At 36.2% G+C, this 25,222-nt stretch overlaps 1 protein-coding gene across 1 annotated transcript in view; it reads left to right on the forward strand.

Moving 5' to 3' along the window:
- The window catches only part of LOC150100135 (glutamate receptor 1-like), a 227,060-nt gene that overhangs the window by 122,085 nt on the left and 79,753 nt on the right, over positions 1 to 25,222 (forward strand). The window contains exon 10 of the mRNA XM_090402506.1: positions 15,240 to 15,604. Within this exon, the coding sequence (XP_090258632.1) occupies positions 15,240 to 15,604 (365 nt within the window). The remainder of the gene's footprint in view (positions 1 to 15,239; positions 15,605 to 25,222) is intronic.

Genomic DNA, 25,222 nt, shown 5'->3' on the forward strand with positions numbered 1-25,222 from the left:
CTAAATATGTCTTCCTGTCAACGTCCACCTTACATCACACTGCCACTATTACCCTCTTTCACGTCTACCTTATGTAGACATAATTCCCCTGCTATCATCAGCAGCACTCCCTTCTCCACTTCTTGTCCTTTCTATCCTCGTGATAAACATTGTATGAGGATCCTTCCATTTCTATTCCTGTTAATATAATCTTCATTCAGCCATGTTTCACTCATTCCCATAATTTTGGGATGAATAAACTCAATCAGTGAAACCATTTCATCTCCCTTATTTCCAATATTTCTAGTATTTCTAAATAAACACAGCAGTTCACTTTTAGGGCTAATAACCAGTCCTACCCAAGCCACTTGTTCATTGTGATTTTACCACCACCACCTTCCCTTGCTCAATCACCTTTGTCACTGCTTACTACATATATATTTGCTCACTCTCAACTTCCCTGCTCACATCCTGATCTATTCCATTTCTATTCATCCCTATACAGTGCTATCTCACTAATCCGACTAATAAAAACCATGCCCGTTCGCATTAGCGAAAAGTTCGGATTAGAACCCCCCCCCCAAGAGACAACAACTAGCGTTTAAGAAAAAATAATCAGATTCTAATGGTACATCAATTTAATTCTGTAAATAAATTAACTGATAGAAAAAAGCTACTGTACTGTACTGTAAAACAAAACAAACAAACAAAAAAAAAACGGCACACAAGTTATTTTAGTAAAAAATTTAATTTGTATGTACCTGTATTGTTGAGGATTCTGATTTAATAAAATTGCATAGTTCAGTATGTAACTTAATTTGTGTAAAAAATATCGCTTTCTTGTACACAACACACAAAAAAAAGTTTCATAAAATAACACACACAAAAAAAGTTTTTTTATTTCTTTCTAAAAAAAAGTCATTGATTTTCTTTTGCTTCTTGGAAGCTAAACTTTTTTCGAATGCTTCTTCTCGGAGTTGCATTAGCAACAAAATTTTGTGGAATGGCGTATCATTCTGCTTAGCACATTCTATACACATATTAAAACTGTCAGCTGCCTCTTCATGCTTTACTTTTTTTTCTTTGAGTTCTTCATGGTCATCATCATCTTCTAATTCATTCTGTAGCGTCATATTTATAATTTCAGCATCTTTTGATTTCGAATTCACTTTTAGTTCTACCTGTAGCCCATTCCGTAACATCTGTTTGTGAAATTTCAACATCTGAATTTATATTTTTAACCAAATTATGCACGTTCTGAATTTCCTCTTTTTGTGTATATTTGTGATTGATGCCGACAATACAGTACATACTTTACAATATAAAAATACAAACGTGAACATACAATAAATCAAAATAGGCCTGCAGTATAACTGTGCAATTGACAGTATGAAAAAATATTGTACCGTAATAATAATAAAATAAATAATAATAGTTAAAATAATAATTATTAAATAAAAATAATAGTACACAAAATAATAATACGTAATAAATAAAACCTTTTTTTCTTTCAAACCGCAGTGTTTGGATTACTGGAGGGTTCGGATTAGCGAGATACCACTGTACATGCATTTACTACTATTTCCAGTATCCACTCTCTCCTTATGCCATGTCTCCCTGTCCACTTTGACTCCCCCTACCTTGTTTCCCTATTCCTCTTGAATTCTTATTCTTCTTCATCTTCAAAACCACTACTGCTTCCATTGCCAAGCACTGCTGTCTCTTCAATACCACTCTGCTGATCTTTCACTTCATCTCTTACTTCTATTCTCTTGCTTGCATCGCACTGGACTTCCATCCAGTAACAGTTTCTCTAGTGCACTGACTCCAAGGCCATTCAAATGCAATTCATCACGTTTGTATAAGTCCATTCTTCCCTTAAATACATGCCACACATCCACAAACTGTACTCCCTTCTCCTCACACATCTTCTTTAGCATACCATTCGTGATCCTCTCTGTCTCAACTCATCATTGTCATACCTCATCAACACACTGACAACCTATCTCACTATACTGTTATCTTTCACTCTCAATAACCTCCTGATATCTGCCCCTATATTCTCCTTATGTGTGCTTAATTCATTTGTCCTCACAACTACAACAAGAATTAGTGTCCTCACTAATTCTCTTGCTCATTTCCTCCTCATGTTCAAAGCATGAATTATCTTGCTCATTCTCCCTCCTGGATAGCAGACTTAGGTACTCTCTCATTAATCAGTTCTCTAACAATGGAATCTCCATACACTGCTATTTTCGAATCACTCGTGATCACTCTTGCATACTTTCATTTGTTTCTGCTAAACATCTAATATCACTACATGTATTCTTTATTTCAGTTTTCATTTTGAATAACTGTGTTTTCGTATCTAATATTTCAAGAGTTTCACTCTCTGTCACTTCTGTAGTCTTGCAATCTCTTGCTCAAAATGTTCCACGTAAAAGTTAGCAATAGGGGGGAAATAATGGTGAGCCCATGGCTGTGCCTTCTTTTTGTAGGTAGAAAGTGTATTGCCATACAAAATAGCCAGATTGTAGTACATGCACAAAGAGTGCTGTAATATTGGAAGGAAATTTGTCCTGTAATAGAAGGACTGTGTGATTAAATGGGACATTTGTGAAGAGGGCAGAGACGTTAAAACTGACTAATAAATCATCTTTTTCCAGTGCGAGATCTTGATTTTGTTTACAAAAAAGTGTTGTGTGTTTAATATAGTAGGGGGAATGACCTACCAACTCCTTGAGTGTTGACGCTACTTTCTTGGCTAGGTGATAATTGGGGCTGTCTATGCTTTCGACTATCAGTCAGAGTGGTGTGTTTTGTTTGTGAATCTTTGGTAGGCTGTAAATTCTTGGGGAACGAGCGTAGTGTGAAATTAATTTTTTAACTGTATCTTCGGGCCATGTGGTGACTTATTTCAGTAGCTTCTCCATTTTCTTTTTTATTCGATTGGTAGGGTTATTTAAAAAAATGAATCTAATAGTCTCGGACAACAGCATATATCAACTTGTTAACTATGACACCCTACCAGTCAAATAAGTTTGCTCTTGCAAATTTGTCCTGCCCAATCTTAAAGAGTTATTCCATATCTATTTCCTATAGAACAGAACCTTCAGACTTATAGGAACAGACTTCCTATAAGTCTGAATACAAAGTCAAGGGTAATAAAAAGATATTACTTCCAAGCCTCCATGTAAAGATTCACTGTGGGAGGTTGAACACTCAGAGACCATAATAACTATTATACCTTGCCACGAACACATTCAATGTTGGAGCACTCACCAGCTCTGGCAATACATTCCACTCCTTAACCATCTGCAAAGCAAAAAATCTCCTTTTCACTTCCTTACTTGCATGACCTTTGTAAAGTTTCTAGGGATGATATCCCATTCAGTCCCATAACTAGTTCTCACATCACCCATTATCCTATGCAATAATTCCCCTGTATCTATTGGATAGGCTCATCTCACCAACTTATACCAGTATGTCTCAATCATATCACCCCTCCTCCTCCCATTTACCAAGCTCTGAAGACCACATTTCCTCAGTCTGTCCGCACTCAATATTCCGGAGTCTTGAGACAGTCTTAGTTATTCACCTCTGCACTTTTTCCACTGTTTCCTTATCACCAATATAGCCAGATGACCAGATCTGTGCACTGAAATCCAAACGAGGCCTAATTAGTGTCTTATACAGTGAAATAGAGAAAACACTAAAATCATGTTTAATCATTTTGTAACACAAAAAAACAACATCATCATCATCAAATTCCTGCCATGTACCCTCAAGGGGTGTACAGGATATAATAGTACTACATGAAAAAATTACATCATTACTAACTTCCTATCTATAATTTTCCTCCAAATCAGTCTGTTACTTGTCAAGACCCCAACATTATCAGATCTTATATTTCTATCGTCTAAGGCACTTTGTACCATATCAATCCACCTATATCTTGGTCTTCCTCTGGGTCGTTTTCTTGCCAACCTGGCAGAGAACACTTGTTTTGCTAATCTTTTCTCTCCCATTCTATTTAAGTGACCATACCACCCGAGATTAGCTCTGCTTACACATTCCTGGATGCTGACAATGTCAAGTTCTTTCCTAATATCCTCGTTTTTAATATGATATTGCCATTGATGCCATCTGTTCACGCCTCTAATCTTTCTCAGCACTCTCATATCTGCAGTCTCTAGTCTTTGGTCAAATGTTTTACTTCTGACCCAGCTCTCAGATCCGTAAGTTAAAACTGGTTTGAACACTGCCTTGTATACAGCTAATTTAGTGTTCCGACTAATTTCTCTCTTATTCCATATGAATTTATTCAGTTGACTTCCTACCATACCAGCTTTGTTGATTCTGTTCTCTATTTCCATATTTAATTTACCACCTTCACTAAAAATCGTGCCTAAGTACCTGAAATGTTTTACTTGTTCCACAGGGGTTCCTTGTTCACAACACAGTTGATATTTTCTAACAATTCTACCTATTTTCATTGTCTTTGTCTTTTTAATGCTGACCTTCATACCATATCTATTACAACAGTTATTCAATTTAGTCAGAGAATCTTGCAGACTTGTAGCAGATTTATTTAGAAGTATAACATCACCTGCATAAAGCAAAGAGCTGACATTAACATCTCCAATTTTGATATCAGGTTTAATACCACTTTCCTTCATAATGTGATCCATATAGATAACGAATAACAGAGGGGATAATGTACATCCTTGTCTCACACCAGATTTAACATTAAACCATCTTCCTGTACTTCCTTCAATTCTAACTGCTGACTTACAACTCAAATAAAGACTAAGTTATTGCTTGATATAATGCCCCATTGACACCATATAACTGCAGCGTATTTAATAGCTTCTCTCTTGGCACCTTGTCATATGCCTTTTCCAAATCGACAAAACTTAAATACAGATTTAATAATATACCAAATAATATACCAAAAAACATAATAATAGAAAACAATTTCTTGGAAAGAGTCTCTTCATATACATACTTAGGTAAGTAATCTCATTGATCTAAACTGTGAATTCCAAAAGGAAATAAATAGGAGAGTTCAACTTGCCTGGAAATTCAGAAAACTGAAATGCATTTTTCAGAACAGTGATGTCCCACTGTTTAAAAAGGAAGACGTTTAATCAATGTATACTTTGAGTCATCTCATATGGTTGTGAAACTTGGTTGCTAACAAAAGCACTGGCAAATAAACTAATAACAACTCAAAGAAAAATGGAGAGGTTGATGCAGGCATCGCATTAAGAGATAAGAAGCAAAACCTTGATCAGAAGCCAGACTCGCATCACTGACATCATTCTTCACCATAAGCAACTAAAACGGAAATGGCCGAACATCTATCCAGAAGAGAAGATGAGCAATGGACCACCATACTAATAAATTGGATTCCAAAAGAAGGGAAACGAGGCCGAGGACGTCCTAAAAGAAGGCGGAGTAATGAATTGTCAAATTTTGTTGGGGAAAATGGTCAACCATTGCCAAGAACAGAGAAAGGTGGAAAGAACTGGAGGAAGCCTTCATCCAGCAGTGGACAGAAAATAGCTGAAAAGAAGAAGAAGACAGTGGAACTATCATCTCCTTATCTGTACATGGTCAGCATGCTTCACATTATAGCAGCAAGTTTCTGGATAATCCTTACAACTTTTGCAGTGTGTCCTCCTAAATTTCAGTTCCCTATCCATCAAGATCCCCTGCCTCCTCAACCTCCTGAAGCAAAGTTCCTCCAATAATGGTAAAACCTCATTCCATCTTCTCTGGCCAAACTGCATAACCCGATGCTTGTCGAAATTAAAATGGCATTCCTATTCTTCAGCTTAAAACACCAACCTTTTCAAATAATCTTGTAATAACAACATGTCAGGACCTCCTGATGTTGCCTTTCCCAACTTAGCATCATCTGCAAACATATGAATATCTCCTTTTACATTGTGAATTACTTTATATCATTGATATATATGTTAAACAAGAGTGGTCCCAGAACAGAACCCTGTCGTACCCCCACTAGTTGCTTTCCTTTTTTGGACACTGTCCCTCCATATGCAACTTGCTGGCTCCTCTGAGTCAACCATCCCTCTAACCAAGCTACCAAATGACTATCCATCCCCATCCTGCTCAACTTCAACAGTAGTTTATCATGTGGTACTTGATAAACTGCTTTAGCAAATTCCAGATAAATCACAATATAAGCATCTCCGCTGTCCAGTATACTAGTCATCCTATCATCCTATTATTAATGGAACCAAGTTACTAAAGCATGACCTCCCCTTAACAAACCCATGCTGTTCCCTTGAAAAATTTCCATACTCATCAATCCAAATTTGTATTCTGTATTTGTATTCCACCACTCCACTTGGTATATGCACTGGTCTATAGTTTGACATCACCATACTTCGGTGCTTCCTTATGCAGCAGCACTATTTTTCACTCTTTCCACTCTTCTGGGATTGTTCTTACTGTCAGATTTCAATAGAAATCTGACAACTTTTTTGCACATTCTTGTAGTATGTGGTGACATCCCATTCAGTCCCATAACATTGATTTTAACCCCTTAATGCACCAATTAAAAATCAGAAAGCGGTCGTTTCTTCCGTCAATTTCCTTTGGGTGAGTTTCGGGTGAGGGTGATTTGCTGGATCAAATTCATCATTATTTGAAAAATGTAGAAATTGTTTTATGGCCTAGAAACGTTTCCCGCTTTCATCTTCTGAACTAAATAACCAGTCTTAATCACTATCCATGATAGGATAATAAATATAACGTAAAAATTGTCTAGTGTATATTCGGTTGTATTTATATGTGAAACCAAAATTCACAGTCACCCGTATTAACTCGGGTGCACGGAAAAAAATTCAGTTTCTTGGACCTGAGTTAACTCAGTTGAGTGTGTGTTTTAAGGATACTTGTGACATAAGACTGAATGATATATGCACATAAACACGAGAAAGATATTTAATTAACCAAATATTTCGGTCTGGAAATAGCAGACCATCCTCAGTGGTATTACAAGAACAGTTTTAAAAAATACAAGCTAGAATACTAACAATAGATCATTAAAAATAGAACATGGCGCGTGATGTTATATCACTAAGTATGAAATGGAATATTTTGAAGTAGAGACATAATTGGACAAAAAAAAAAAAATTAATGAGTAATCTTGATTAGACTTTCCCAGATTTTTGACATAGATATACAGTCATTACAATTTAGGTTGGGACGATAGAGCAAGGCCTCTACACTTTCTTTGAACAAACGTTCAAACCTATAATGGGATCTATGCAAGAGGCAAGTCCTGGACCAAAAGATGCTGTGGTCAGTTTCAATCCCGTGTTGAGCCAATCCAGACTTTTCAGGTTTGTTGTGAAGAATGGAGGATTGATGTTCTTGGATTCTTTTTTCAAGAAAACGCCCAGTCTGTCCAAAATAGGAGAGATCACAGTTGCAAGGAATTTGATAAACTCCAGGAAGAGATAAAGTTGAGCGTTTGTCTTCAGGAGAAGGAAAATGAGAAGATAATTTGTTAATAGGAGAATATGTAGCTGTTAAATCATATTTTATTAAAATTCTTGCGATAGGTTCTGAAATACCGGAGATATAAGGAATAGGCACTCAACGTATTGAAACTTTGTTGTTTTGTGGAGGATTATAAGAATTGAGATGTTGAGTACTTTTTTCAGAAAAGCCATTGAGTTTCATGTGTTGTTGGATAGTAGAAAGTTCTTTCTGTAGATAAACAAAAGTAGAACAACAATTAGTTTTGGCTCTTCTGATGAGGCATTTTATAATTTCTGTTTTTTGACATGGATGATAGGCTGATTCAGTATCAATTCAATTTAGATGTTCTCCTCATCCGGTCACCTTCAAATACTCTTACTACTACAGTATACAGGAAACCAACGTTCACAGGTTGTTATATTCTTAAAGAATCAGCCCATCATCCATGTCAAAAAACAGAAATTATAAAATGCCTCATCAGAAGAGCCAAAACTAATTGTTCTACTTTTGATTAGCTACAGAAAGAACTTTCTACTATCCAACAACACATGAAACTCAATGGCTTTTCTGAAAAAAGTACTCAACATCTTCTCAATTCTTATAATCCTCCACAAAACAAAGTTTCAATACATCGAGTGCCTATTCCTTATATCTCTGGTATTTCAGAACCTATCACAAGAATTTTAATAAAATATGATTTAACAGCTACATATTCTCCTATTAACATATCTTCTCATTTTCCTTCTCTTGAAGACAAATGCTCAACTTTATCTCTTCCTGGAGTTTATCAAATTCCTTGCAACTGTGATCTCTCCTATTTTGGACAGACTGGACGTTCTCTTGAAAAAAGAATCCAAGAACATCAATTCTCTATTCTTCACAACAAACCTGAAAAGTCTGGATTGGCTCAACACGGGATTGAAACTGACCACAACATCTTTTGGTCCAGGACTCGCCTCTTGCATAGATCCCATTATAGGTTTGAATGTTTGTTCAAGGAAAGCGTAGAGGCCTTGCTCTATTGTCCCAACCTAAATTGTAATGACTGTATATCTATGTCAAAAATCTGGAAAAGTCTAATCAAGATTACTCGTTAATTATTTATCTTTTTTTTTTTCCAGTCATGTCTCTACTTCAAAATATTCGTTTCATACTTAGTGATATAACATCACACAGCGTGTCTATTTTTAATGATCTATTGTTAGTATTCTAGCTTGTATTTTTTAAATCTGTTCTTGTAATACCACTGAGGATGATCTGCTATTTCCAGACCGAAATATTTGGTTAATTAAATATCTTTCTTGTGTTTACGTGCATATATAATTCGGTTGAGTGCGTTAAGGGGTTAATAAGGTTGTGGAACTGGATGGGATATCACCATGAACTGCTAGTCTTCTGTCCTCCATTCTATTGCTATTCAACACCACTCTTAATCTCCCCCCCCCCACACACACACATGAAATACATGTGTATGTGTGTAACAAAATACCCATTGAACATTTCCACTATATCTTTGGCAGATGTGACTCATGTGCCACCTCCAGCAACTAAAGTTAGTGTTCCATATTCACCCTGTTTTCTACTAGCAACACAACTGTAGAATTTTCTAGAGTTTTGCTTTACTGCTTCAGCCAATCTCTTTTCATACGACAATTTCTCTTTCGTTAATATACTCGTCACCCTCCTAGTCTGCACCTTATAATTTTCATGCTGCTGAGGATTATCCTGTTCTTTATATCTTCTCTATAATGTCCTCTTTCTCAGAAACTCCTACACAATTTCTTGATTCATCCATTTTACTCCTACTTTATTTATCCTCCAAACGATGTCATTTATGACATCGTTTGGAGGATAAATTTATTTATGGCGATGTCAGATTGCATTCCAGACCAAGTCCCAGACACTACTGATTTCTCTCCCCTTCAACTGATTTAGCCACTGCACATCACCAGTCTGTTTCCTTAATTTATCAGAGTCTCCTGCTCTGTAATTCTGCACATCTCTTTTCCTCTGTGAAGCTTGCATCTGCCTAGCTACTCCTCATATCAGAACCACATGATCACTCTCCCCTAATTGACATCATGGTAACATCTGCTATTATCACTGTATGAGAAGATCTTATTAAGCATAACACTCTAGTCTCATTTGTTACTTTAACTATATGCTGCAGAAGATAGATGTCCCTAAGTACCTCAAGGAATTCAATCTTCTTACTCACATATGATTCCAGTCAATGCTGCCATAGTTAAAGTCACCAGTCTCATCTGTCTGAGTATCATCTCCCTCTCCATTTTACCTGTAGCAACATGCCACTAAATATCTAAAATTTGTAGTTACTTCAGCCTCCCAGTAGATGGCCTCAAAGCCATTAACATTACTGTTTTATTCAAGTTTCATACTGAGAGGACACAACTCTTCTGAAATGATCAATAATACCCTACCTCCTCTTTTATCTTTTCTGTCTTTTCAAAAAAGCTATAATCACCACATTCTGTTCCTGCAAGTATGTCATTCTCCATTAACCATGTTTCACTAACACTAATGATTTGACAGATTGACTAACTGTATCGAGGCTATAAACTCTGCACTTTATTCCTAATCCTCCTTGCAATGGTGTATAAGTACAATAGTTTCTCCCTTGTCCTCTTTTCCTTTTCACAATTCCTTATCCATCTTTCAAGTAATTTGAATCTGTTGGTCCCATTGAGACCAATCCTGTACTTTATCTTGTCTTCCATTGTCCCTTATCTCACTCCAATTCTAGTATCTTACACTCACAGTCCCACTGTCTAGTTTTTGTTTCCCTAAACTGTACACACTCTGCTCCTCTCAACAATCTACTCAATATCACACTACCACTCTCACTTAAATAGAGACCATCTACAGCAAACAGCTCTTTCCTATTTTCAAAATTTATCTCATGCATCTACATACTGAAGTCCTCTCTTCCTGCACATTCTAGCTATCATGCTATTCATGATCATTGCTCTTCTCCTCAGCTCTCTACTATCATCCCTTTGCAATATGCTCGCAATTCTCTCGCTCACACACACACACTCTTTCACTTCACTGTCTCTAGCAACGATCGCAAATCCTGTGCTACCCCATTCACACTTTCATATAAATCATTTGTTCCAACCTGAATAGTCAACTCCTCTGCATTTCCTTCCCTCTCAGTTATCCTTCCTATTGTTGATCCTCTCAGACATACTTTTAACACCTGTCCATTTTCACATCCATAGAGTACCCATACAACATTACACTACTTTCCACCATTCTGCAGCGATCATTTACCTTTCACTGGCACCTTCCTTTTGGCTCTTCCAGCTACCAATCTCCTCTCTAATCATATTTCACTCTGGACATGCCTCAGTTCATTCATTCATCAACCTTACCAATTCTCTTTTTAATCTTAATTTATGTTCATATCTTCCATGCTAACTTCCTTACCATTCTTTCTTTGTTCTTCTACCATTTCCTCATCTTTTGCATTTTCCTCTGTCATGTCATTCATCGCATTTGTACTATGTTTGCTGTTTTCAACTTTTGCAATTGTATTGCTGTTGTCATTCATACCTCCTCATCAATTGCTTCTTTCCCCAGATCACTCACTTACACATTTGCTGCTCTTTCACCATATCTCTCTTTGCTATCAGACTTATTCTTCTCATTACATTCTTGCTACTGTCACCATCAGTCATGGTACATAACTGCCAATCATTCAAATCGTACTTCTTGCTCACTCACTCACACTCTTTCTCTCTCTCTCTCTCTCTCACACACACACACACCTACCTTCTGTCCACTTTAAAAATACCCACAACTTATTGACATAATCTAATGAATACATATAGCACACTTCACATTTCACAAAACCATTAAAATCAAAATTCAACTCATGCATAGACAAAGCCACCATCTTGCTTTCTATGCAGGTCAGTATACTTCACTCTAAATTTAAAGATTTTACTGAACTCAAATAAGTGCACACACATTACAAATGTTACACACATTACAAACATTACACAGCACAGTTTTACATCAACATTTACACATAAACAACAAAATTCACAATTAAGTAGTCAAAAAAAAAAAACTTATCTGGAATTCAGATAAGTTTTTTTTTCAGTCACCTCTCCATTAACAATTTCTTTTGCTTGGTAAGTCTGGTATGGTTCTTTTATTGCTTTCAACCATCTCAGACTTACCATGCAAGAGTAATAGTTAATGGAGAGGTGACTGAGAACTTTCCTCTTACTAATGCTGAGAATTTTGAATATCCTTAGGTTTTTTGAGAAACCTATGACGTTTAAGATTAAAGGAAGGCTTAATTTAGTTTAAAAGCATTCTTTTATGGATTTTAAGTGTTGTAGGAAGTAACATGATTCGTCTATAATTTCTGAGTTGTTTAGATAACATTTTTTTTTTTTTTTTTTTTTTTGGATAATGGTATCATTAGGCCTTCTCTCCATTGTTGGAATGCTGGAAGCAGCTAGAGCTGTATTACAGATATATTATTATATGAATTTACTGGATTCAGGATTGGCTGTCCAATAGGTATCAGAGAGTTGTGTATGGTGGGGTTACAAGTGGGATCCCACAGGGCTCAATACTGGGACCTATATTATTTAACCTTTATATCAATGACATTGTCAGTGGATTGCAAGGGGATATTCAGTTGTTTGCAGATGATGTGAAGCTGGGAAGGGTTATAAGTAATAGTGCAAATGTGGTAGCCCTGCAAGAGGATTTGAATAAGCTAGACAGATGGAAAATGAAAGAGGGTATCAGTTTAATGTAGCAAAATGTACAGTAAGGTCTTGAAGTTTGGGACACATCGATGGGATGCTACATATTCTGTTGGAGGAGCTATACTGGAGGAAGTAGGGGAGACAAGAGATCTGGGGTTGATGAGTGATAGAAACCTGAAATTTAGGGGACATATTGCAAAGGTGGTGAAGTAACACAGAAGATTGCTGCAATAATGAGAAGGACTTTGACCAGCAGAGATAAGAGTTATCATTCCATTGTATAAGACTCTGATCAGACCACACTTAGACTATTGTTCTCAGATTTGGTCCCCAGGATTTGAAGGGGATAAATTAACTGTGGAAAGGGTACAAAGGCGGATAACAAAGATGGTTTCAGGACTGTACAATGATAGTTATGAGGATCGGCTGAGGGAATGTGGACTGCAGAGTTTGGTGGATAGAAGAAGGAGAGGTGATATGATTGAGACTTTTAAACTGTTGAGAGGTGGTTACAGGGTTGACATTGGAGAGTTCTTTTGCTTGGTTGAATAGCGGGAAGGAGAGATGACAAGGGACCATCCCTGGAGGTTACGAAAGGAAACTGTGAGCAAGAGGGTGAGGAGTGGTTTCTTTGCATGGAGGGTGGTTGAACCATGGAATGCATTGCCTGATAGAGTGGTGAGAGTGAGAACGGTCAATGAGTGGTATGATAGACTTTGTGTTTCCTAGGAAGGACCTTCCACGATGAGTCTTTTGACTCCATGGAGGCCTGAATAATAATAATAATTACATGGGCACCTCCATGGAGTCCTAAGACTCACTGTAGGAGACCTAATCCGTCTACAAAACCTCTCCTTGAACAGATTAACACAGTGCTTCCCAAACTGTGGGCCCCCCTTGGGAGCCGTAGGTTTTGTTGAGGGGGGGGTGAAATAATGAAAACAAATTGAAAATGTTTTAAAACTAAGTAGATTTTTTTATCTTAAAAGAAACTTATTTAAATTGCATTTCTAGAAACGTATTTAATTTTTATTATTATTTCTTTTTTGTTATTTTTTTTATTTTAATGGAAAAAAAATCACACATTGGTGCGGGTTCACAAATTTTGCTTTCTGCATATTTCGGCACTTAATGAATATTAGTAAATATATGCTTATTCATATAAGTTTCATTTAAAAGCAGAAATCTAAGAATTGCAGTTTCAAATATTTCACCTGATATTGACTTTTTGTGTAGCAGTATTGAAACACATTAAATTGTTATTAAACTTCTTTTATGTTTTTAATTCTTTCTTTATTACTAATCGTTTTACGTTTTCATGTGCTTGTACTGCAAATTATCTATACACTATATTTATCTATATAAGATAGTGTGCCATGTTAAATGTGCGTGTAAGATGCTAAAAATATAATATTTGCATTTGATTTTTGCAATATTCGCTGTGTATGTTTTGTATTGAATATATACAATAAATATTATAATAATATATGTCTATATTACGAATTTTGTTGGGGGGGGGGCGTGAAATATTTTAATTTTTCCAAAGGGGCCCTGACATCCAGAAGTTTGGGAAGCACTGCATTAACAGACAAAGCACTCACAACTGACTCTGCAACCCATTCCATTCATTCACAACTCTCCAAGCAAAATATCTAGTCGTAACATCCCTACTAACCACATCTTTATTCAACTTCCAGGGATGACTCCTTATTCTGGTCTCTCTAGCCAAATGCTGAAACATTTCCCCTGCATCAATTCTATAAAAGCTTTAAGTAACTTAAATGTTTCTATCATAAATCAGCTCATAAAACATGAGCTGATATCCCATCCAATCCCACAGCAGTATTTGCATTCAGATTCTGCTATGTACTAAGTACCTCCAATTCTTCAACTTCTGTTCTCACATCATTCCGTGTATCACTTGGATGATATACCCTTACAAAATAATCACTCAGTAGCACAACAATTTCATCTGCTTCCATTACCTCTCTGCCATTTGCATCGTTAAAGTTATCCTTCCATAGTCATTCTTCCTCCTACTTGCCATATAATGAAAAAACTCTTTGGTATTTCCTTTTGCTTATTCGACTAATTTCTTCTCATAATCTAATTATGCCTTACCATGCTAATCACCTTTCTTGTGCAATCCTTGTACTGTTCACAAGTTAGCTGGTCACCTTTCACATTATATACTCTCCACAACATTTTCTTTGGTTGCAGCTTATGGTTAATGATAGTACCGATCCATCTAACTCCTATCCGATTTACCTTCTGACCTTGAGTATATAGTGTGATATTGTTTCCTCCAGATAACCCCATGCACTGTGAACATCCTTCCCTTGCATATCTGTATGCCATGGTGTTTCAAGCTACCTCCTAAGTCTACACATGAGGTGGCTACTTGGAATTTGCACATGTTTTGTTACCTCCAAAGTCAAGACAACATGATCACTTTTCCCCATCAGAGGCAATGTAGTCACCTTCTTTGTCATCTGTTTGTAAACATGTAAAATAGTTATCTGTATTGAATTAGTTCTAATGTAAATAAATACAAAAAAGAAACAAATATTTAAGTTTATCACCACACAAGCAGCCACATTTGTGAAATTAAAATTGTTATCTCCATGGAGTCCCCTGACTCTCTTTATCTCCACCCATCTCTCTCTCAGAAACTTGATATACACACACACATTTGGCTTGTTCCAGCATCTTCTGTGAGGTTTAGTATTGAACTACTTCTAGGGATCTTCTCTGGAAAGTGATCTATTGTGAGGTGGCTTGCCTCATTCTCAGTTTTAATAATGATTACTGGGATCAATTTTATTACATATTTCACAAAGAATGTATGGATTTTCAGAGTAGTGTTAATAATATGTCACATAGTGCCCATGATGCTGTAGTGGTAGTAATCTGTTGTATAATATAATATTTTTATGAAAAAAAATTAATATATCACTAAGTATTGAATTTCTCGCATTTTATTACCTCTAGGTGGCTGATATTGCAGTGGCTCCACTGTCAATTTCCTTAGCCCGAGAGGAGGTTGTGGATTTTACTAAACCATTCTTGATTGTTGGACTTAATGCAGTGATTAGAAAAATACAGTCTACTTCAGAATCTGTACTTGGGTCGTCACCTTTTTTTTTTCTTGATGCCTTCAATTATGACGTTTGGATATGTATTATAGTAGCATACATTGCCATTAGCATCTTAATCTACTTTGTAAGTCGATTTACTGGAGCACCTGACAGAATCAGGTCTGTTGATACAAAGGAATCTGATAAGTTGTCAGTGAATAGTAGCTTTTGGTTTGCTCTAGGGTCTTTATTTCTGAGGGGTACAGGTATTTATCCAAGGTAAGTGTCCTTTAAATTTTTCAATATACCAGTTTAAAAATTTCAAGTTATTATTATTATTACTCAACCTTCCTGAGATTGCACATCAAGGAATGTAGTCCAGGTAGAATTTTTCACTCATGAATTTCAGGATGTGAAATAGCCAACTCTAGGATCTAAGTTGTCTTTTATTAAACCTATAAATTAAGTAAAAATGCTGATTTGCAGAAGCACTGATTTTTTTTGTTTTATATTTTTTAAATATCACCTTTGATTTTCATTTTGCATAAGCTTAATTTTCACTTAAAATTATAGCACTATAGATTACTCTGCATGTTATAAAGATAGATACTTTTTTTTGTCACAGTTTTATAATGATGTTTACTAATTTGGAATTTTTAATGGAGCATGTGGATTGAACATTTTTTTTAAATACTGGGTAAACATATATGTTTGTAAAAAAAGAACATTGTATGTATCTCACTACGTTCTCCAGAGAAAGAAATACTATGTGTGCAGACACAATTCCCCTACTATCATGATCAGCACTCTCCCTCCCTTCTTGCCTTTCCTATAATCATGAAAAACATCGTATCACCTCCATTTCTATTCCCACCAAGATGCCATTCTCATTCAACCATGTTTCACTTATTCCAACTATTTTGGGGCACATAAACTCAATCAATGCAACAATTTCCTTTCCCTTGTTTCTGACACGCCTGGCATTCATAAATAAAGATAATGATTCATTTTTTCGTCTATAATCAGTTCCACACATGCTCTTCCTCATCACCTGCTCATTGTCTGTCTCACATAGACTCCCCAGACTCAACCCATCCATGCATTCCTGGCCATTCCATTCCTACACTGACCATCCACATACAGGCATTCATTACCACTTTCAGAATCCACTCTTTTCATGCCATATCTCCTTGACTTCCATGGCCCATCCCATTTCCCTGTCCAACTTAGTTTCCTGTTCTCATATTTTTTTCTGCATTCACAGCTACATCACTCTCACCTAGTCCACTCTCCTGCTTATTCACATTATCTTTGATTAAGGTATCCACTGATACCTTATTTGCATCACTCATTAAACTTTCTTCAAGCAGCAACCTTCTCAAATGACTCACTCCAAAACCATTCAGATGCAGTCCATTGCTCTTATACAGTTCTATTCATCCCTCAAACTCGTCCCACACATTCACAAACTACACTCCTTTCTCATCACACATTTCTACTAATATTCCATTCAAGATCTGTACTCTCTTCTGCAACTCATCATTGTCGTACTTTGGCAACACACACAACTTATCCTTCCTATCATGCTGTTGTCTTTCCTTCTCCTCAGTAATCTATTGATATCCAATCTCACTTTCTATCTATCCCCAACCAAATCATTCATTACAACCACTAACTCTCTCTCACACATTTTCTTCTCATATCTAGTGCCTCAATCACCCTGTTCATTTTCCCTCCCGGAAAATATACCTTTTGCACCCTCACATCCACTACACTTTTTATGATATAATCTCTATATAATGATATTCTTGAATCATTCACTACTTCTATATGTGCCTCATTTCTTTTCTCATCTTAATAATTTCATTCTTTAACTCATACATTCTAGCAATCACTCCTACTGTTGCTTCACCAGTCAGACTTTCTTCTGTTTTTGCAGTCACACTAGCTCTTGCTTTGTCAGTCAGGCATGCTTCTGTAATTACACTCAGATTTCCTTTTTTAATCATTCCCATATTCACAATCACATTCTCCAGACTCATATTGTTATGCTCACTCTTCTGACTATCATTCTTGGTCTAAAATCCATCACTGCCTCTTACCTTTTGTCTGGTATTCTTCACTTCTAGTTCCTTACTTTCATTACATTACATAAACGTCATAAGACTATTTTTAGAATCAGCATTAACCATGAAGCACTTCTTGAACCTCATGAAGTATGTCTGCATATGTTTACTCCAAATTTAAGAGATGGTCATTTTAAGATCACCTTCAGTCAAATCATTGTAGATCTCCATAAATCCAAGACAGCACTTTGAGAGAATGTTTGTTCTCTTTTTCATTTCATTGAACTGTATCCCATAATAAATTTAGTTTAATCCTTTATCCAAGTGTATGCAAACAAAGTGGATTCAGGATTGGCTGTCCGATAGGTATCAGAGAGTTGTATATGGGGGGGCAGTTTCAAGGAATCAGAGGGTTACAAGTGGGGTCCCACAGGGCTCAGTACTGGGACCTATATTGTTTAACCTTTACATCAATGACATTGTCGGTGGATTGCAAGGGGATATTCAGTTGTTTGCAGATGATGCAAAACTGGGAAGGATTATTAGTAATAATGCACATGCGGCAGCCCTGTAAGAGGATTTGAATAAGCTAGATAGATGGGCAAATGAATGGTGGTGTCAGTTTAATGCAGCAAAATGTAAGGTCTTGAGGTTTGGGAGACATTGATGGGACACTGTATACTCTATGGGAGGAGTTATACTGGAGGAAGTAGGGGAGACAAGTGATCTGGGTTTGATGATTGATAGAAACCTGAAATTTAGGGGACATATTGCAAAGGTGGTGAATTAACACAGTAACACAGAAGATTGCTGCAATAATGAGAAGGACACTGACCTGCAGAGATAAAAGAGTTATCATTCCGTTGTATAAGACCCTGATCAGACTACACTTGGACTATTGTTCTCAGATTTCGTCCTCAGGATTTGAAGGGGATAAATTAACTGTGGGAAGGGTACAAAGGCGGATAACAAAGATAGTTTCAGGACTGTACAATGATAGTTATGAGGATCGGCTGAGGGAATGTGGACTGCAGAGTTTGGTGGATAGAAGAAGGAGAGGTGATATGATTGAGACTTTTAAACTGTTGAGAGGTGGTTACAGGGTTGACACTGGGGAGTTCTTTCGCTTGGTTGAACAGCGGGAAGGAGTGATGACAAGAGGCCATCCCTGGAAGTTACGAAAGGAAACTGTGAGCAAGAGGGTGAGGAGTGGTCTTTGCATGGAGGGTGGTTGAACCATGGAATGCATTGCCTGATAGAGTGGTGAGAGTGAGAACGGTCAATGAGTGGTATGATAGACTTTGTGTTTCTTAGGGAGGGACCTCCCCTCGATGAGTCTTGATAGACTTTGTGTTTCATAGGAAGGACCTCCCACGATGAGTCTTTTGACTCCATGGAGGCCTGAATAATAATAATAATAATAATAAAAAGTTTTCGCCTGAAAATATCTTCAGGACTGAGGTAAGGTAGTGCAACACCAGGCAACTCTGAGCAAAGGTGGCTCAAGCGCTCATCACTCCTTGTCTCAGTATCTCCCATAATGCAAAGCACATCTCCTTGCAGACATGTATACTGCTATGCATTAAAGGAAGAGCCACTACCCAGACCGGTTTCAACATTTATTGAGGTCTCATCAGTGGGAGGCAGACTCAAACGTGGAGATACTAAGGCAGAAGCAATAGGGGAGGTCATATTTACCTATATGAGTTGCCAACAGGTGTACCACCTTATTATTGAATTACTCTGGATTTAGAGAAAGCTGTTGGAAGTTTATTTTTCACTTGGTTAGACTATAATAAATTTAGTTTAATCCTTTATCCAAGTGTATGCAAACAAAGTTTGCATCTGAAAATGTCTTCAGGACTGAGGTAAGGTAGTGCAACACCAGGCAACTCTGAGCAAAGGTGGACCAAGCCCTCATCATTCCTTGTCTCAGTATCTCCCATAATGCAAAGCACATCTCCTTGTGGACATATATACTGCTATGCAGTGCTTTTTTTTCTAGAAAAAAAGGTGCCGGAACTCGCATCTTGTTAAGCTTTTTATTAAAGAAAATGATATTCAGATCTTAATTTAAATGAAATATAAAGCAGCTGTTGTTGTCACGGAGTCGCATAAATGAATTAAATATAATTTAATTTTGTGTGCAGCAGATTCTCTGTGATCGAACATTTTTTTTCGAAGTGAACTCATCTGTAGCTTCCTATCTTTGCCAGAATATGTAATCTCGTTGTTGGCCCATTCTTTAGAAATTTTCATTTCCATCTTTGTTTCAATTCCAAGAGTTCTAACTTTTCTGAAAGGCGTACAGCCAAGTTTCTTTTTGCAAATATACATCTATTCATTTTTCGAGCAAAAATCATTTTTTTTGATCTAATGTCCAGCAGTTTGGCCATTTTCAGTTTGGCCTTGCTCCTCAAGATTAGCTTGAGATCATTCGAAAACATCAATGGCACCATTATTTCCATATTTTTTGACGTCGTGTCTGTTATTATTCTGGGCTTTTTATTAATGGGACCAGTAATTGAGAAGTAATTGGAAATCTTGTTCATTTTCAAACTTGGGGTCAGACTTTTACACTAAAGAGTAAAAAAAAAAAAATGCTAAAAGTATATGAAAATAATGACGTTAAATTTACGTCAATTCAATAAAGATATTTTTTAGATAAATGAGTGTTTTACCGAAAATCTTTCTCATGTCAATCACACGTCCATACAGCCACAAATGTAGATGCACGTGTTATGTAAGCATGAGCATTATTTCAAAAATTACTTTTGAAAAATTGAAAAAACTGTAAAAAAAAATAGGTGCCGGAACACCGTTCCGGTGCATTACGCCAGAAAAAAAGTACTGCTGCTATGCATTAAGGGAACGGCCACTACCCAGACTGGTTTCAACCATTATTGAGGTCTCATCAGTGGGAGGCAGACCCAAACGTGGAGATACTAAGGCAAAAGCAATAGGAGAAGTCCACCTTTGCTCGGAGTTGCATGGTGTTGCACTATCTTACCTCAGTCCTGAAGATATTTTCAGGCGCAAACTTTGTTTGCATACACTTGGATAAAGGATTAAACTAAATTTATTATAGTCTAACCAAGTGAAAAGTAAACGTCCAACAGCTTTCTCTAAATCCAGAGTAATTCAATAATAAGGTGGTACTCCTGTTGCAACTCCTATAGGTAAATATGACCTCTCCTATTGCTTCTGCCTTAGTATCTCCACGTTTGGGTCTGCCTCCCATGCTGAATATATGAGAGAGGCTCTGCTTGGGGTAGGTTTTTGCCTGTCTCTGAGTAGAGCCGCCGCTGAGATTATGGCTCTGTCTGGTGGTGGGGTGAGTCTGCCACTGGGTAGAGCCAATGCTGAGAAGTTCTTCTTGGTGATGGGGTGAGCCTGTCACTGAGTGGAACAAAGCTGAGTTGGGCGATCTTTCGGGATCGTCTAATTTTTAGAGAGGTCTTTACTTAAATACACCTCAATAAAGGTTGAAACCGGTCTGGGTAGTGGCCCTTCCCTTAATGCAGTGTTTCTCAAAGTGTGGTACGCAGACCCTGTGGGTCCGCGAAAGGACTTCAGGGAGTCTGTGGCAATTTTCGACTATGCATCATTAACGCATGGAATAAAATTTAAGTTTGAGATCGTAAAACGTTCCTATTGTGTCACTGAATAAGATACAGAGACATCTGCAGGCTGTGTAATATGTTTCTCAACAAACAGTGCAATTAGAGACAACTGGGATAAAAACGGCACTAACTAATGAATCGCATGACCCCTCCCACATAAAATGCTGTATAGTAGACAATCAAAACCATATGGTGCACCGGCAACATATGATTTTGTTTGAGTGAACGTGTTAAAACTAAGAAATATATAGTGAATGTGTTTCAGATAGTATATAAGGAATTCATTTGAAGAGAATTAGCATTTCAACTGAACTGTCGGCTTGCCTTTGTCAATTAGTAGCGCGATCTTTTGTTAATACCGCACCAATCATATGAACGTCTTCATAGCTGCTTTATCTCTACTGGCCTACCATTGCTGTCTGTTTCAAGTTCTGCTTTCACTAGCCATTTGTTGAAATTTGTTCGTTAAATACGGGAATTTTTTTTAGCTTTCAAATTCTTAAGTATGGATCACTGGTTAAAGACTGGATTTTTAAAATGTACAAAAGAGAGGAACATAGTAGATACAAGTAGCTGTCAGCAACAAGAAAATGTTGATATTGTATCTGGATCAAGTGAGATTGATAAGTGTGTGTCGTCTGACATCTCTAAAGAACCAACCAGGAAGAAGGTGAGAAAACTTCGTAAGTGCAATATAAATTATTTGAAATGTGGATTTTCATGGACAGGAAATGAAGAGGAACCTATTCCATTATGTGTAATTTGTGGTGAAACTTTAAAAAATGAAAGCATGAAACCATGTAATTTAAATCGCCATTTTGAATCGAAACATAACGAATGCAAGGACAAACCTGTCGAATTTTTTCAAAATAAACTAAAAAATTTAAAAGAATCTCAAAAAGTGATGTCGATCGTGTCATGTGGTGAAAACATGAAGGCTTTAGAAGCTTCATATCATGTATCGCTATTAGTAGCCAAAAGTTGTGCAGCAGAAACAATTGGCGAAACTTTGGTCAAGCCTGCAGCAAAAATAATAGTGGAAATTATGATCGGAGATAATGCAAAAATATCTTTTGATCGGATTTGCCTTTCAAATAGTACCATTCATCGAAGAATCACTGAAATGCCTGAAAATATAAAACAAACATTGTTATCCGATATATATATACGTAAGAGTTGTTGTTATACATCGCAGGTAGATGAATCCACCAACATTACAAATTTTGCAAATCTTCTAGTGTTTGTTAGATACGAAAAAAATCAAAAAATTCATGACGACCTTTTATATTGCCAACCCTTGCCAGAACATACAACAGGAGAAGAAATATTCAACAGTATAAATACCTTTATGCATCAAAACAAGCTTGATTGGAAAAGTTGTGTTGGAATAAGCACGGACGGAGTGAAATCCATGGTCGGATCTAAAAAAGGGCTTGTTTCAAGGATTCAAGCTTTGCACCAAATGCAAAGTCGACACACTGCTGCATACACAGGGAGGCTTTGGCTACACATACGATGTCTACAGACCTAAGAAAAGTTCTTGATGAAGCTGTAAAAATCATTAATTATGTTCAAGGCTGTCCTCTAAACGCCAGATTTTTCTCTCATTTTTGCAAAGAAATGGGAAGCAACTATACACAACTTCTTTTCCATACCGATGTTCGTTGGCTTTCTTGTGGAAAAATCCTTACTCGTTTATTTGAACTTCAGAATGAACTACAAGTTTTTCTTGATGAAAAGTTTGAATTGAAAAAGCATTTACATAATTGGAAATGGCTCAGTCAATTAGCATATCCGGCAGATATATTTACGGCAGATATATGTATTAAATAGTCTTAATTTATCTTTACAAGGCAAGGAAATTTCTCTATTTCATGTCCAAGATAAAGTGAACACCACATTGGCAAAAATAAAGTTATGGCAAAAGCGGGTTGGTAATGGAGAATTTGATGCATTTCTATCGCTTCATGAATTGCTCGCAAGTTCAAATGAACAAATTGACGATGATGTGAAAATTACTATCATGCAGCATTTAAAAAGCTTACAAATTAATCTAGAAAAGTATTTTCCTGAATTGGACATTAATATTGAGTGGATAAGATACCCTTTCAATAAAAACAAATTTATGCCAAAGGGTCTATCGTCAATAGAAGAACAACTTTTAGAACTAGCTTCTGATGGTTTCCTAAAAAATAAATACAGCGAGAATACGTTATCATCATTTACAGAATGAATACAGAATGAATTTCCTGAATTAATAGATAAAGCTCTAAGGTTAATTTTTCTATTTCCAAATTCATATCTGTGCAAAGTTGGATTTTTGGCCCTTGTAGATATTAAGACGAAGAAGAAGAATCGCATTATAGATGTCCAACCACATCTGAGATTGAGATTAACAACTATAGAGCCAAATTTTGCTGAAATTTTATCTCACCATAAGCAATTTCATTCCTCTCATTGATGATAAATTATTTCAAGTAAGTAAAACTTTATAGTATCTTTATAAAGTTTGTTCTATTAAAAATAAATCATATTTTTTTGTTTACATGAACATATAAATTCAAATAAAATAGATATTTAATTTTTTAATATTTTAAATTCATGTATTAATTTTAATTAATGTATTCGTTTTAATTAATTAATTTATTTTTAATTAATTAATTAGGGGATACTTGGCAATAATGAAAATTTAAGAAGGGGTCTGCAGATATATCTGAAGTTTGAGAAACACTGCCTTAATGCATAGCAGTATACATGTCTGCAAGGAGATGTGTTTTGCATTATGGGAGATACTGAGACAAGGAGTGATGAGAGCTTGGTCCACCTTTGCTTGGAGTTGCCTGGTGTTGCACTACCTTACCTTGGTCCGGAAGATTTTCAGGATCAGACTTTGTTTGCATACACTTGGATAAAGGATTAAACTAAATTTATTATAGTCTAACCGTGAAAATTAAACTTCCAACTGTTTTCCATAATTACCTAACTTAGTATGTAGTGACTTTTGTTTTGTGTTTATTCACTCCATCAAATGCTTTCTAATAACTAAATGCTCACCTGAAGCCCAAAACTCTGTTTTTCTTTCTCTCTCTTTTTTGCTGAAGTTATATAATTTTGACATCCATTTCTTATGTGATGTTCATAATTTATATTTGTAGCTGAAGAAACTTCCTGGCTTTGTTAAAATTATGTGGATACTATTTTTTCTTTTGTCTGGTGTAGTTGCTTTCATGCCATCTGTTTTCTTTTTTCTTCCTGCTTTATGCTTCAGCTTGTTGCATCTGTTATACTTCAATGCAGGCAGTCTGGCCATTTTTTTATTTATTTATTTTTTTTTTTTTATCAACTTCATTTTGTATTTGGTTCCAGCCTCTTGCTGGTTTAACTATTTTTTTTTGGTTCCATCCTCTTAACATGTTGATTCCTTTCCAATCTTCTTTTTTTTTATGCATACATTTATAGCTTGCAATTGACATTCTTCATAAATATTTTCATTTTTTTACTTGATCAAATTTTGTTTTATTAACAATTTTTCTTAATGCTTTTATTTTGCATGTTGTATTTTTTATGTTTCTATCCTTGTTTCATGTGCATACATCAGTGTTGGTCAGACTATGAATTTATATTTATTAAGAGAATGTGCAAAAAAAAACTGACAATGCCCTTTGATTTGGTTGTTCAAGAGAAGTCTAGCAAACAAGAACAGTCCCAGAAGAGTGGAAATAAATAAATAAATACAGTGCCACTGCACAAGGAGAATCCAAGTTAGTAGTGTCAAACTATAGGCCAGTGTGTGTGTGTGTGTATATCAAGTGTAGTGTTGAAGGTGTTAGAGAAGCTAGTTAGAAACAGAATAAAAATGTGGATTGATGAGGATGGAAATCTTTCAAGAGAGCAGCATAGGTTTGTTAAGGGGAGTTCATGCTTTAGTAACTTTGTTACATTTTATAATAGAATGACTAGCATATTGGATGGAGAAGATGCTTATACAGTGATTTATTTGTTTCCCTTCCTTAATGTCACATAATGATCGGCATTCATTTAAATAAATTATGGAGACTACTACTGTGTTAAAAAATAATTACTTTAATTTTTCAATGTTTCGATCTTCATATTAAGAAAAAGTCATTGTCTGGAGTATATTCATATATATGTGTGTGTGTGTGTGTGTATTCATGAGCATTGACTCTGTTACTTTGATACATTTAGAA

Source organism: Typopeltis vanoorti, chromosome 13, assembly GCF_054136105.1.
Source record: "Typopeltis vanoorti isolate ZY-2024b chromosome 13, IOZ_Tvanoo_1.0, whole genome shotgun sequence".
Classification (NCBI taxonomy): Eukaryota; Metazoa; Arthropoda; class Arachnida; order Uropygi; family Thelyphonidae; genus Typopeltis; species Typopeltis vanoorti.